General features: G+C 45.4%; 2 protein-coding genes across 5 annotated transcripts; one reads left to right on the top strand and one right to left on the bottom strand.

The window, feature by feature from the left end:
- Positions 1-69: 69 nt before the first annotated feature.
- On the bottom strand, positions 70-5923 carry cdk5r1b (cyclin-dependent kinase 5, regulatory subunit 1b (p35)). 4 transcript variants are annotated; one of them, XM_035146468.2, is made up of 3 exons: positions 5491-5923; positions 3125-4274; positions 70-2542 (listed from the first exon to the last, which is right to left on the bottom strand). In XM_035146468.2, exons 2-3 carry the CDS (start codon positions 4027-4029, stop codon positions 2521-2523), a joined length of 927 nt encoding a protein of 308 aa, XP_035002359.1. In that variant the 5' UTR covers positions 4030-4274; positions 5491-5923; the 3' UTR covers positions 70-2520. The 4 variants fall into 4 exon arrangements, with proteins under 4 accessions (XP_035002359.1, XP_035002361.1, XP_035002362.1 ...); XM_035146470.2 differs by having other exon boundaries at positions 3125-4271; XM_035146471.2 differs by lacking the exon at positions 5491-5923 and adding an exon at positions 4947-5455.
- A 954-nt stretch (positions 5924-6877) lies between these two features.
- On the top strand, positions 6878-12217 carry psmd11b (proteasome 26S subunit, non-ATPase 11b). The gene is made up of 13 exons (XM_035146461.2): positions 6878-7029; positions 8234-8335; positions 8445-8641; positions 9352-9409; positions 9671-9865; positions 10348-10492; positions 10606-10666; positions 10816-10878; positions 11048-11173; positions 11524-11559; positions 11641-11692; positions 11781-11923; positions 12075-12217. The coding sequence occupies exons 1-12, from the start codon at positions 6939-6941 to the stop codon at positions 11921-11923; spliced, it is 1269 nt and encodes a 422-aa protein (XP_035002352.1). The 5' UTR covers positions 6878-6938; the 3' UTR covers positions 12075-12217.
- Positions 12218-13382: the final 1165 nt, after the last annotated feature.

Genomic DNA, 13382 nt, shown 5'->3' with positions numbered 1-13382 from the left:
ATTTTATTTTTCCATCACAGTACAAAAATAAATTAAAATAAGCAGAAACCAACTGAAAAAAATGTTTCAATTACAGCAACGGCTTTTTTGTCTTTTTCAAAAAGAAAATATTTTTTTATTGAAGAGCCTCGACGCCCCCGCCCCCTCAACCCCACCCACGCAAAATCAAAGTCCTCGTGCCAGTGTGGCTGGTGAATGCTCCTCGTCCATAAGAAAACATGTCACACATTCCTCTGTACAAATAAAACGATGCCTCTCTCTCTCTCTCACACACACACACACACACACTCACTCAGTCTCACTCACATGCAGTCCTTGAATGTCTCGTTTTGAAGTTTTTAACCACGGTTTCATTTTTTATCTACAAAGTACGCAACAAGATACAGAAAAGAATTTGACAGAAATCTTAAACTATCACTTGAGTCTTTTTTTCCACGTTTTATCAGCTTTTTCGAAAGTATTTTCTCAAACCACTTCTCGATGATGCGGGACAGAATGGCACGTTTCCAGTGAGTCGGGGGGGGGGCAGAGTGTGGACAGAGGGGGAAGGATTCAGGGTCTCGGGTTCGAGACCCTTCACCCCGATGCCCTGCTTCTTCTCTGCCAGAGGGAAACCCCGTCCAAAGTGCGTGTCCCTCTCTTGTGCCGGTGCAAACACTCCACAGGGTTCCACAGGGTTCCACCGGGTTCCACAGGGTTCCACTGGGTTCCACTGGGTTCCACCGGGTTCCACCGGGTTCCACTGGGTTCCACAGCAGGGCGACCACAGTGACCATCACAGCTGATTCACAGCACAGCAGCAGCAGCAGGGACCTTTCATTCTCCAGGAGCACTTTCACAATGTGCCCTCTGTTGGCACCACCAATCATTTTTGCATTTTAAGATTTGGATTTTCCAAACACTGCCAAAGGAATTGAGTAATTCTATATATATATATATATATATATATATGTTAAGATAAGATGTGGGAAGCTGTAGAGGTTGTTTCTCTCGTGTTTCTGGGGGTAAATACCGTCGCTGCTCCAGTGATTGCAGAGACAGCGAGGAGCAGCGGTGCAGCGTCTTCGCTCCTATTCCAATAAAGTGTCTCAGTTGTTCTGCATGCTCTCTGTTTGGGTTGCCATGGCGTCGCTATCCCCCACAGCAGCGTTTGTTTTTTAAGTCTCGTCGATTCTCTGATTAAAAATTGGCAGATGTTCGGTCGCCTCGTCTCCTGCAGCCTGCAGACGGATGTTCTCCCCAGGACGAGCTGTGCTCCTCTGCAGTGAACAGCTGTCAGTGGAGGAGCTGATTCCCCTGTGTGCGCTCACACCTCCGATATGTGTCGGCTCCGCATAAAAAAACATGTTTCCAGGGCATTTGTTGAGCAGAAGGTCGGCGATGTGTCGTACCGTCAAGGTGTCCTTGATGACGTCACTTTGGTGATGGTCAGATTTGACATTGGTTTTGATCTAAGAGCTTTTACAAATTAGATATTCACTGATAAACCCCCTGTGACATTCATTTGCATAAACCAGATCAATCTTCATTCCCACCAAAGATAAGCACACTGTCTGCACCAGCGACTCCCCCGTCCTTCCCAAAGTCCCTCGTCACGATCTCTCTTTTACATTTAATGTGCCTAAATAATAAATACGTGAATGGCAATAAATTAGGTGTCAGTAAGTCGTTACTCGCACATGAAAATCCATCCCATCATTCAACTGCTCGATGTCCACAGTGTCTCAGAGCGCTCTCGGGCCTGCGGGATTCTCATCAAAGATATGGCACTGTTTTAACATTTTCTATGCTGAATCATAAGCACAAAATCAAACATCATTCCAAAGTGGTTGCAACACAACCTATCGACAAAAGTACAAAAAGAATTTCCCTGGTAAACGAGTTACCTATTTTAGCAAGCAGAGCTAAATAAACTAGTGTCACTTTGTTCACAGCATTCTCTAATGCAGATGCAGTTGGTTTATGAATCAAGTAAAAACAAGGAAAGTAACAATTTGCTCCTGCTCTCCCAGAAACTCTGTAAAATTGCATGGCACACGTGCAAAACATTACAATTCTAAGTAAAAAAAGAAACCAAAAATGAAATAAAACTTCCAGAAAAAGCAATAAATAAGCCTCCAGGGGTTCGAGCCTCTGGGGAGTAAAACATCCAGTAACTTGTTTTAATTTTTTTCTAGATGAAAATAAAGTAAGTCCTTCTGAACACACACAGTATGACCACACGTCATCGTCCATACGTCCTCGGGTTGTTGTCTTTTTTTTTATCAAAAGTCCCACAATGCAACGCTTGATTATTGTCCATCCTGTGAAACATCCTGCTGCAGAGCCACAAACAAGAATATGGATCCAGCATCGACGGTCCCTGCTGTTCTCTCCCTCGGTGGCCTGATATGCGTTGCAGCACAAAGTGTCCATCGTATCCGTGTGAGTGTCGGGGACGTGGGTGTTGGCGTTCCAAAAAGAGCCAGGGTTTGGCAGCCAGGGGATGCCGGTTCATCCGTGATGCGTGAAGAGCGTCAGTCAGGCGATGGCCCTCACCCTCCTGCAGTAGGCAGTGCACATCACAACAGTCAGAAGGTCACTGGCAGGCTGCTGCAGCATCAGTCCTGTCCACATTCAACGCTGTAGATGTTCGCTTCCCTTTCTAATGTTCAGTTTTTTTGTCTTTTTGTCTGAATTGTTTTTTAAGGTTTTCAGTATTTCATATAGATATATATCTGTACATTAGCAAAGGATTTACTCAAGTCTGGCATTTTTCTTTTCTTTATATATCATTGCCAAAAAAGCTTTCACTCTCGGGGTTTACAGAAAATCCATCCTTAGCTCATTTGAAAATAGAATTTGTCCTCGATAATCACAGACAAACGGCGCACCCTTTACTTTTTAAACCTTGAATGACCATTGCAACTTTTATCCCTCAAACACAAAGGTGTTAAATAAACAAGTCAAAGTCTTATTCGATACAAAGTTGTTACAAATATCAAATATTTTCCAGATTCGTTTCGTTCTGCTGCAGTTTTTTGACAATAATAAATAAATAGAATCACAAATAATCTTTTAAACTCGTCAAAATGCCAGACTGGAATAGGCCCCACCTCCCCCGACCCCCCCGGCATCCCCTCACCGGTCCAGGCCGATGAGCAGGCGGCTCCTCTCCTCCTCTTTCTGGCTCTCGTTCTTCAGGTCAGCGAACACCTGAGTGAAGTAGTGCGGGTCAGAGTTGATCTGGAGCATCTTGGCGCTCATCAGGTTGATGATGGAGAGGCAGCGGTCCCAGAAGGTTTCCTTGGAGCTCTCCACCAGGAAGGGCTTGAGCGGGTAGGAGATCTCGTTGCCCATGTAGGAGTACGACAGGTAGAGGCAGGTGAGCAGCACGGCCTGCAGCTCGTGCTCCGTGGCCACCTCGGAGGAGACCACGTCGCGGCACAGCATGTAGACGAAGACCACGTTGGCAGGGGTGATGAATCCCTGGTCCTGCCAGCCCTGGAGCAGCAGGGAGCGGTCCACGCTGCGCAGCCACAGCACCGGGTCGGTGGGGGACAGGTGCTTCAGCCGGTAACAACGCCGGCACAGAAACTCCCCAAGGCAGCGCAGCAGCTCGCTGGTGGAGGCCTGGACGATCACCCTCTTCGGGGTCCCGGGGACCACATTGGAATTGGTCAGAGGGGCCTTCTTCACGGACGATACTATGTTGTTGGAGTTCTTGGTGACTGCCGGAGTGGTCTGATCCTGGGTGAAGGTGGACAGGTTTGCACAGGACTGCGACTTCTTCAGGTTCTCATTGTTCAGTTGGGTGACATTGTTCTGGTAGGGGCCGTTGGGCTGCACCTTCTTGGAGCCTTTCTTCTTGGCCGACACTGCTACAATCCGCTTCCAGGGGAGCACGTTGATGAGCGAGTGGCGCTTCATGTTCTTGTCTTTGGCATTCTTGCTGTTCTGGACCGCCGTGTAGTGACCCACGGTGGCCGACCCATCCTCGAAGAGAGCCGCCTTTCGGTAGCTGGGTGACAAAGACAGCACGGTTCCCATGGTGACTGCGGGGGGGCGTCCAGGGGCTGTAGCCGCTCTGGGTCAGATGAGCGTCTGCCAGGGGAGATGCTGAGGGTCTCAGAGCTTCTGGGAGTCGAGGGTCCCGGGCTACAGGCTGCCGCTGGGCATCTAAAGTCTTGAGGGAGATGTCCTATAAACTTCTCTCCGAGGGGATAACGATCAGCTCCACAGAAACAGGCTCTGCTGCGTCTCAGCTCTTTGTCTGCGACTCCAGATGGACACTGCTGGAAACAGAAAAGATCAATAATCAGAAAATAATTGGTTGAGGGTCGATTTGCTTTAAATTATCCACGTCTGCCCAAAAAATACTGATCTGATAGAAGGTCTGTAATTATTCAGCTTACATCAGATAGTATCAGGTCTGTAATGTTCTCCTGAACGTGGGTCTGAGTGGTTTATCTGACAGCACCTCAGGCTTATTAGCACTATTGATTTGACTCAGTAAGTGGTGGAATGAATCAGCCTACTGCCTGGCTCATGGGCTACTAATCCAAACAGTAAAGATCCCCCCCCCCCTATTTGCAGCAAATGTTATAAGGCACTAATCATCCTCACTGTGAAAACATGTCCGATTGGAGGTTTTATTCCTCTGCAGTGAAGAGCACATGGAGAAACATCCTAATCTGTGTTCTGCTGCGTCGTGCATCATATTCGGAGGATTTCTGCTGCACATTCGATCGCAGCTGGATCCTATATGATGAATCCATGCACATTTCATAAGGAGAGATTCATATTTCATGGGCAATGGCCGACGAGTCGCACTGAGCCATGCGCCACAGCTTCGCACTAAAATGGAAGACCGAAACGTAAACAGCATCCGAATCAGGTGAAGGTCGCGCTGGGTGTATTCAAGACTCGGACATTTTAAAGCACAGAGCCAAGGTCGTTTCATTTACCTCCGTGAAAACCAGAAAAACAGCCAGATACGTGTTTTTATTCGTCTTTGCACGACCTGTTTTTCTCCCTCGCTGCAGTGAAAACGCAGCGGATGCATCGACTTTGCGCAGCATCCAATCTGCTCCGTCCTTCATTCCATCAGCACGCTATCAATCTGGTGATTTACTGCTCAGATTGAGGAGGACCGTCCTGGAGGTTTGTTTGAACGTGACCTCACCTGAGGAACATCTCAGGGTTTCGGGCTCGTTCGGGTTTTTCTTCGCGGGGAAGAGGAGCTGAGAACATCGGGTGCTCTCCGTGGTGCTGAACCTGAGCGTCATGCGTCGAAATGAAAAATGTTGACGGTCATAGGCGGTGGCTTAGAGATGAAGAAACCCCTCACCTCTCCCTGGTATCCGGTAAAACCATCAGAATACAACAGGGGAGCTCGTTGTGTGAGCCCCACACCTCAGGTCATTTCGATCTAAAGCCAGATTCCCTCTCCTGTTTTCGAAATTGAACGAATTAATCCACGAACGTGTCCCAGAATTAAAGCAAACTTACCAGATCTCCAGCCTGGTGCGAGGTGTCTCCTTATGGTTAAAACAGAAAAACCATGTCGGAGAAATTAAAAGCAACAAAGGGGGTAATCCGAGTCGAGGCAGAAATCAAGAAGGAGAAGCCAGAGGTGGAGGAGCACGCCCGGTGCAGGCGGTGCGCAGACGATGGAGGCAGTTGTGGAATGGATGCTGGGATGAGGATGTGCTCCTGGTCCTCCTGGCCGTGAGATGCGGATGCTGCGAAGGCTGATGTTGTGGATGGAGCCACAGACTGACGCAAAGGCGGTGGTGGGGCGCCGCTGTGCGCTCTCTGCTGGGAAACTACTCCGCCTATAGACACTTAACCAGCAGCAGATCATGTGAAGTGAACCCAGTGAACCCACTGCATGATTTCCTTCGTGGCACCAACCTCACATAATCCACTGCGTCTTCTCTCAGTGAGTTGGTAGCCATGGATTTCTATAGACAACCCTATAGACCCATATTGCACCTTTGCATTACATCACTGACCTATATTTAAATCACCATTTAGGCTTTTACAATAATCTCAACCTCTTTATAATATCCACATAGTATAAACTCAAATATGACTTGTGGTTAAAACATAATTTTACCATTTGTGCAATAGCTATTCTTGTTTTATGCAAATATGATGTATGGAAATTCTCCTGTTGATCAAAAATACAAAGCTACAAACACATAATTTGTTCTTCAGGACCTGACCCAGGGTTTCTCATATAAGCTATATGCCTCAGTTTAACAACATACATGTGTAATATTATTTAATAATATTATAGTTGTTATTCATTTCATACAAAATTTCCGGATTGATCTATTTGCCTTGAGTTGCCTAATAAGATGCCAATTACTGATTTGTTCTCTAGAAACAAACAATGATTCCAAGTGAGTTCTACAATGTGTTTTTGTTCCTGTAAGCTACATGCTTCAGTTTAATGATATGTATTTAAGATATATTGGATATTAAATGAGATTTTTTTTAGGCCAGTTAACGACACTGTATAAAATACACATCACAATCACACATTTCCACATCGTGTTAATAGCTTTTGATTGATGCTTGGGGCTGATTTATTTTTCAACTGTAAATCCATTTTTTGTAATCCTGTGCTATACAAATAAAATGTATAATTATTATTAGTATTGTTATTATAATAAGAGTTATTATTATTGCTGTTGTTTTTGTTGCTGATGAAGATGTTGTTGTTGTTGTTGTTGTTGTTGTTGTTGTTGTTGTTTATCAGCTCAATACACAAAAGCATCTACAACATAAATCCACAAAGAAGAAAAACGATACGTGTTTTTAACCACTTCCTGTTAAAAACTACAACCCCCACAATCCCTCAGAGACGCGGTGGTGCGCTGACGTCACAGACGCCAAGTAACGTAGTGCACGCCGGTGCTTTTCACTCAGGCAGCATTTGAATAAGGAAGATGGCGGCTGCAGCAGTGGTCGAGTTCCAGAGAGCCCAGTCCCTCGTTAGCACGGACCGCGACGCCTCCATCGACATCCTCCACTCCATAGGTGGGTGCTCGGCGGCCGGCTGGAGGCGGACACCGGGCCCCTCTCCGCCGGCTCGTCTTCCTCCAGGTCCCCGGGTGTTAGCCTGCTAGCTAGCGGCGGCGGTGTGTAGCCGGAGCCGGTGCTGACTCACTGCTGAGCGCTAGTGGAGGTTAGCCGGCTGTGCTAGCTGGTTAGCCGGCTGTGCTAGCTCCAGGCCCGGGGTCGTGAGACGTGAAGCGGCCGCCCCGTGGTGTTGTGTTGTTGTAGTTTGTTAAAGTGTTGTTGTGTCGCGTCGCTCGGGCTTTTCACGCTCACGCCAGTTAGCTTCAATTCAGAACCCGTCACGCTAGCATGATACCCGCTGCGGCTAACGTCATTAGCTTGTTGTCAGAACCCCCCCAACCCTGTGTTATCATCACAGTGACTGGGAGGATTGTTAGGGAACAACCACACAGGTCGTGTGTTGTTGTTGTGTGTAAATCACTGTGATTGTTAACTAGTCAAAGTGTGGTTGTGTTAACTCTGAACCATCGGTCCTCAAACTGCCTTGTCACATTAGCTCGTCAGCTGTCAACAGTTTGGATGATGTCTCACAGGAGGAACCGTGTGTTTATCACACTGTCCGTTACTTCGTTACTTCAACAACTTCTCCACAGTGTTGTCATTTAAACAAACTTAAAGTCAAACTTCCTCCAGGTTCTGACCTCTCAGGCTTCAAGCTGCTGTTCTACCTGCAAGTCCTGTGTTTTGGTTTCGGACTCGTTTAGATAAAAAAAAAATGGCGACCACTTCAGTGTTTGGGAACATTTCAAGGACGTTTATTGACATGTTGTGTGTTTACAGGGAACAATAAGAAGAGCCAATAGTTTCCTGAAATACCATCAGGCCGCACCAAGTGGCACACGCTGGTAGATGTCAGCTCCCAGTTCAGTTTATGATCCATGAATTGTTCGCTGAGAAATCTGGGAAATTGTTAAACACATTATTTCACAATGTTAAAGAAAGTGGGGGGAGTTGTTCCCTGAACTATTCCACATCCTTCCACCTGGTTTCCTGGTAATCAGGCAGCGGTGAAAACATAACTTCCTTGGCGGAGGTTAAAAGAAAAGAGGCGTATAGAGGATAGAGAACCCACTTTAACTCTTGAAAGTTTATATGTTGCATCATGTTTGGATTTAAAAGAACCAGCTGATTCTCATGGGAAGTCGTTTCCTCTCTCTTACAGTGAGGAGAGATATTCAAGAGAACGATGAGGAAGCTGTCAAGGTTAAAGAACAGAGCATCCTGGAGCTGGGGACGCTCCTGGCCAAGACGGGACAGGCTGCAGGTAAAGATCAAACTCACCGGTTCACTCACGTGTTTGTGCCAAGTCCAGAGATAATATAACAGAATTTATTCCAACTCTGTGGTGTGTTGTTTAATTTCTATTTCTCCAGAGCTGGGGGGTCTGCTGAAATTCGTGAGGCCCTTCCTGATTTCTATCAGCAAGGCCAAAGCGGCCCGGCTGGTCCGCTCCCTGCTGGACCTCTTCCTCGACATGGAGGCAGCGACGGGGCAGGAGGTGGAGCTGTGTCTTGAATGCATTGACTGGGCCAAGGCCGAGAAGAGGACCTTCCTACGACAGGGTCTGGAGGTGAGGAGATGTTTCTTTGTGCTTTCACAATGGTGTTAAATGCACAAACCATCTAAATGTCATATAATCCTCAGAATACATACTGCACCGTTGAGTGTTTTCTGAAAATGCTGCACTGTCAGCACGCCTCGCTGCCAGAGCTAATTCTCCCACTAGCTGCCGTCATCCTTCAACCAGAAACAGCCCATGTGCTGGAAAGCACTTACTATAAATTGTCCAGTTGCCATAGATGGAATCCCCCACATCTGATGGATGCCTCCTCCTCCCCTCACCTCAGTTAGCGCTGACATGCAGCAACAATTATGTTGTAATGATAGTGAAAACAAAAGCAATCTCTCCAAATATAGCTGCTGTGTGAAGGATCAGATTCAACATCTGACTCACGGAGTGGGAGACGCTGTGGTTTCAGTCACATTGTTGCACAGTCAATAGATGTGAATCACCGCTGGTGTGGGTGAGGCCAAATGAGTAAACTTAAATACATCAATTAGATGTTTGTCTGAGGAAAGTGACCACAAGAGACGCTAATGTCAATTTGGATTTTTGTTTTTTCCATCTCTGTATTTAGATGTAAAATGTGTTTAAAAGATAAATAAATAGGAAAAACGAGCACAACATGTGTCTGCACGGATCAATAAACAAACTGTCCTGGTCGCTTCTCTGTGAAGAGTCAGACTCTGCTTGTCTCACGGCTTCCTCTCTTCTTTTAGACTCGGCTCATCTCACTGTATTTCGACACCAAACGATACCAGGAGGCCTTGGCACTCGGTGAGTTCTTAGAAACAGGACTTGTAGTAAACATCAACATTTGAAGGCAGATGTTGTTATTGGCTCTGACGCACGGTATTTAACAAGCATGGACGCCACGCAGGCGTTTTCTGGTCCGTCAAGAAACACAAATACTTTCAAAATGTGTCTTTTATTGTTCCCAAAATTCAACACATTTCACTCTGGTAGATAAAATTGTAATATAATTGCACATTTATGCCCCCCCAGCTGTTTATAAAGTGTCTTCTTTCTCTGCCTCAGGTACCCAGTTGCTCGGGGAGCTGAAAAAGATGGATGACAAAGCTCTCCTGGTTGAGGTTCAGCTGCTGGAAAGTAAGACGTACCACGCACTCAGTAACCTCCCGAAGGCCCGTGCCGCCCTCACCTCCGCCAGGACCACCGCCAACGCCATTTACTGTCCTCCAAAGCTCCAGGCAGCGCTGGACATGCAGTCAGGTCAGACGTGTTTGCTGTTCTCACCTGCAAAGTTTACATAGCACATTTTGTAGAAAAACAATCCTTGTCGTCAGTTGCTTGATACGTCCACTGGATGGCGCTACATGAACCTGGACTCAGTGTGCAGAATTACGTTTCTATCATCTTACGGTTATTACACATTAGATGCTTTTCACTTCTACCTGTCTTTTATTTCAAGAAGTGTGAAGAAACGTTTTTAAACCGATGTCACGTTGGTTTAGAGTAAATGTTTGTTTCACTCTAAAGAATTTTTTAAATATTGATTTCATAACGACAACAAAACATCCACGAAGCAACTCATTCTTAACAGTAGTTTGTAAAATGTTAAGTGTAAAGTCAACAAAGGTTTTAATATAAATGAGAATCTCACACAGTTGTGTAGTTTCTGTTGACTTGAAGTTTCTGTCTGACTTGTTGTGGCTGTCGATGATAACGATCGCTCTGTGTTCTCTCGGTCTCAGGAATCATCCACGCGGCCGAGGAGAAGGACTGGAAGACGGCCTACTCCTACTTCTTTGAGGCCTTCGAGGGCTACGACTCCGTCGACCACCCCAGAGCCGTCACAGCTCTCAAATACATGCTGCTGTGCAAAATTGTTCTGAACCTGTGAGTCGCTCTTAAAGTTTCATTTTCAAACCACAATTATATTCAAATGGGGCCTTTGAATCCTAACTGGTGATACATATATTTGATTGTTCGTTTCTCTTTCTTTCTTCCAGACCAGAGGAGGTACCGTCCCTGATCAGTGGTAAACTGGGCCTGCGACACTCCGGCCGACAGGCAAGTGACAGACTGGACGCTGTGTAACGTGTATTCTGGGGTTTTCAGAGACATCAGACCGTTGCCCTCAGAGGGTTTCAACAGTTGCATTCATCTTTTATTCCTGTAGATTGAAACTTACATTTTCTTTCTCCTCTTTATCTGTTCAGACAGATGCAATGAAAAGTGTCGCCCAGGCCAGTAAGAACAGATCATTAGCAGACTTTGAAACGGTAAGAATCTTCTCCGTCCTTTTGGTTTTCTCTTTAGGCTTTTTACCGCTTACTGACGTACACTTTACTATCGTTATTGCATATTGGAAAGCAAGGTTTTGTCCAATCAGAAGTATAACTGATTCTGATACTGTAACAGTATTTAAAGTCAAAGTTTTGTGTCTCTCAGGCCCTAACAGAGTATAAAGCAGAACTGAGCGACGACCCAATCATCAACACTCACATGGCCACACTGTACGACAACCTGCTGGAGCAGAACCTCATCCGAGTCATTGAGCCCTTTTCCAGAGTACAGGTGAGCAATCATCCTGTAGAGTTGTCTCTGTTTATTAAAAAAAATAATGAAATATGTCGTTAGGAGAAAAGATCACATTCAAAGTCTAATGTGAATTCAAATCAGACGGCCTGTAGTTTCCCTCATGATCCAGCAGGGAGCGCTCTCTATCAGCTTGACCTATTGCAGGACCCATCACTAAAGTAAAATTAGTTTAAACTGGATTTTTCCACTAACACATGTTAGAGTGAAGTGTTGCTTCATGCATCATTGGATCCTAAATCTTAACATTCAGACATTTGTTTTAATGTCACCAGAAAATCTCCCAGATTTAAAACCTTTATCTGATTCGCTTCTCCTTCTGTTTGCAGATAGGACACATATCAGGTCTAATCAAACTGTCAAACGTGAGTATCTTTGCGTCTTGAGGAATAAAAGTGTCCTGTGTCTTTTAGATGTGAGTTTAATCGTGAATCTTCTCTTGACAGGGGGACGTTGAGAGGAAATTATCACAGATGATTCTGGACACAAAGTTTCACGGTAATTGTAAAAGTCAAATATCAGATAGATGCACTAAACAGGCAGCACGTGAATCCTGTTAAATATGAACTTTATGACCCCGATGCAGGAATTCTGGACCAAGGCGAAGGCGTCTTGATCATATTCGACGAGCCCCCGGTGGACAAGACGTACGGAGCCGCTTTGGAAACAATTCAGAACATGAGCAAAGTCGTGGATTCACTTTACAACAAAGCCAAGAAGCTGACATAGGTAAATCGGACTCTTTATAAATACATGTCAACGTAGAGACGTCCCAAATGGTTGAGTCCTCGTTAAGCATCGTTTAAGTTCATGTTCAACCCGTAGATGTAGATTTTATTGTGGTAATAAATGTGATTTTTGTTTCCTGGTGCGTCCTCAGAGAATCACCCGTGCGATGGAGGAACTGTGTGTGTTTGACCAGCGTGTGTGACGTTTTAAGAAGGGGACACGGGAGAGCAGCAAAAAGTTCCACAACCTGCAACGAACAGGATTTCCCCCATCAAACTCCTCCTCTCCCCCACGGACAATTAATCACTTCTCTTCTTCGTTTGTTGTTTTTTCTTTTTCCCCTCCTCCTCTTCCTCCTCTTCCTCCTGCTCCTCTTTGATTTTGATATCTCTTCAGGATTCTGTAAAACACTCAGCGGCCACGTCAAGGCCATCAGGGAATATTGTACAACCACAATAAAAAAAGATTTAAAAGGTTTAAGAATACATATATGTTTATATCTGCTATAAGGTCGGGCTCATCACGGCCCCTCAGCTGACTCCACTGCAACCTCGACCTCTGTGGCCTCGCTCTCTGCTGCCGACCAGTGTCAGCAGAACCCGAGGCGTTCTCCTCCCGACCCTTCAGAAGCACTGTTCAGTTTTTGGAAGGTTGGGGATTCTCCCTCTGGATGTGGAGCTCTTGTCCGAGAGCGCCCTCCAGCTTGTGTATTTTTTTCTTCCCCTCATCATATCAATGCCAACAGTTATGCCCCGCCCCGCCCCGATGTATTTCAGATATGTATTAAACTCACTATTTGTTTGTTTTTTTGGTTTTGTGTTTTTTTTTTTTTGGTTTTTAAAAACAAAACAAAAAAAGAATCAGACGGTTGCCACATGTCTGCCCCTCCTGCTTGTGTACGTTTCTTTAAAAACAGACGAGATGCCACTACACCAATCGTGCCACTTCCCCCCCCCCCCCTGGCGCTTCTGTTTGCCTCAGTGTTTGGTGCAGGGTGAGACGGGAGGGCAGAGGTGGAGTTTGCCTCTGAGTGTCTGTGAGTTTTCCCTGAGTGAGTAATTCTCCATTGTTAGTTATTAGCACTAGTGTGGTATGCTAGTAACCAAACAATTTGTATGGTTTTGATTTATTTTGTTTTTTGTTTTGTTTTTCTCTTATAAAGACATTTTCAAAAATAAATATTTTGTATTTTAAGGATTTTTTGTCTTGTGTCTTGCAAAAAAAAAACCAACAGGAAATGTACACAACAGTCGGGTGGAGCTGTTTTCCGAGGGGAAATAAAAAGGGGAATGAAACAATATGAAACAATATTTAATATCAGTTCCCCTTGTTATTTGTGACTAGTTTTGAAAAAGCAACATCACGTGAAAGGGCATTAAATCGATTTAACTGACGGCTTTGGATGTTTTTTTTTATTCAGGCTTGAGCAGCCGGAGAACTGCTTCAGAACTCCACCTCA

This window comes from Hippoglossus stenolepis, chromosome 21 (genome assembly GCF_022539355.2).
Source record: "Hippoglossus stenolepis isolate QCI-W04-F060 chromosome 21, HSTE1.2, whole genome shotgun sequence".
Lineage (NCBI taxonomy): Eukaryota > Metazoa > Chordata > Actinopteri > Pleuronectiformes > Pleuronectidae > Hippoglossus > Hippoglossus stenolepis.
The sequence above is the reverse complement of the archived record's forward strand: the minus strand, read 5'-3'. Positions and strand labels throughout refer to the sequence as shown.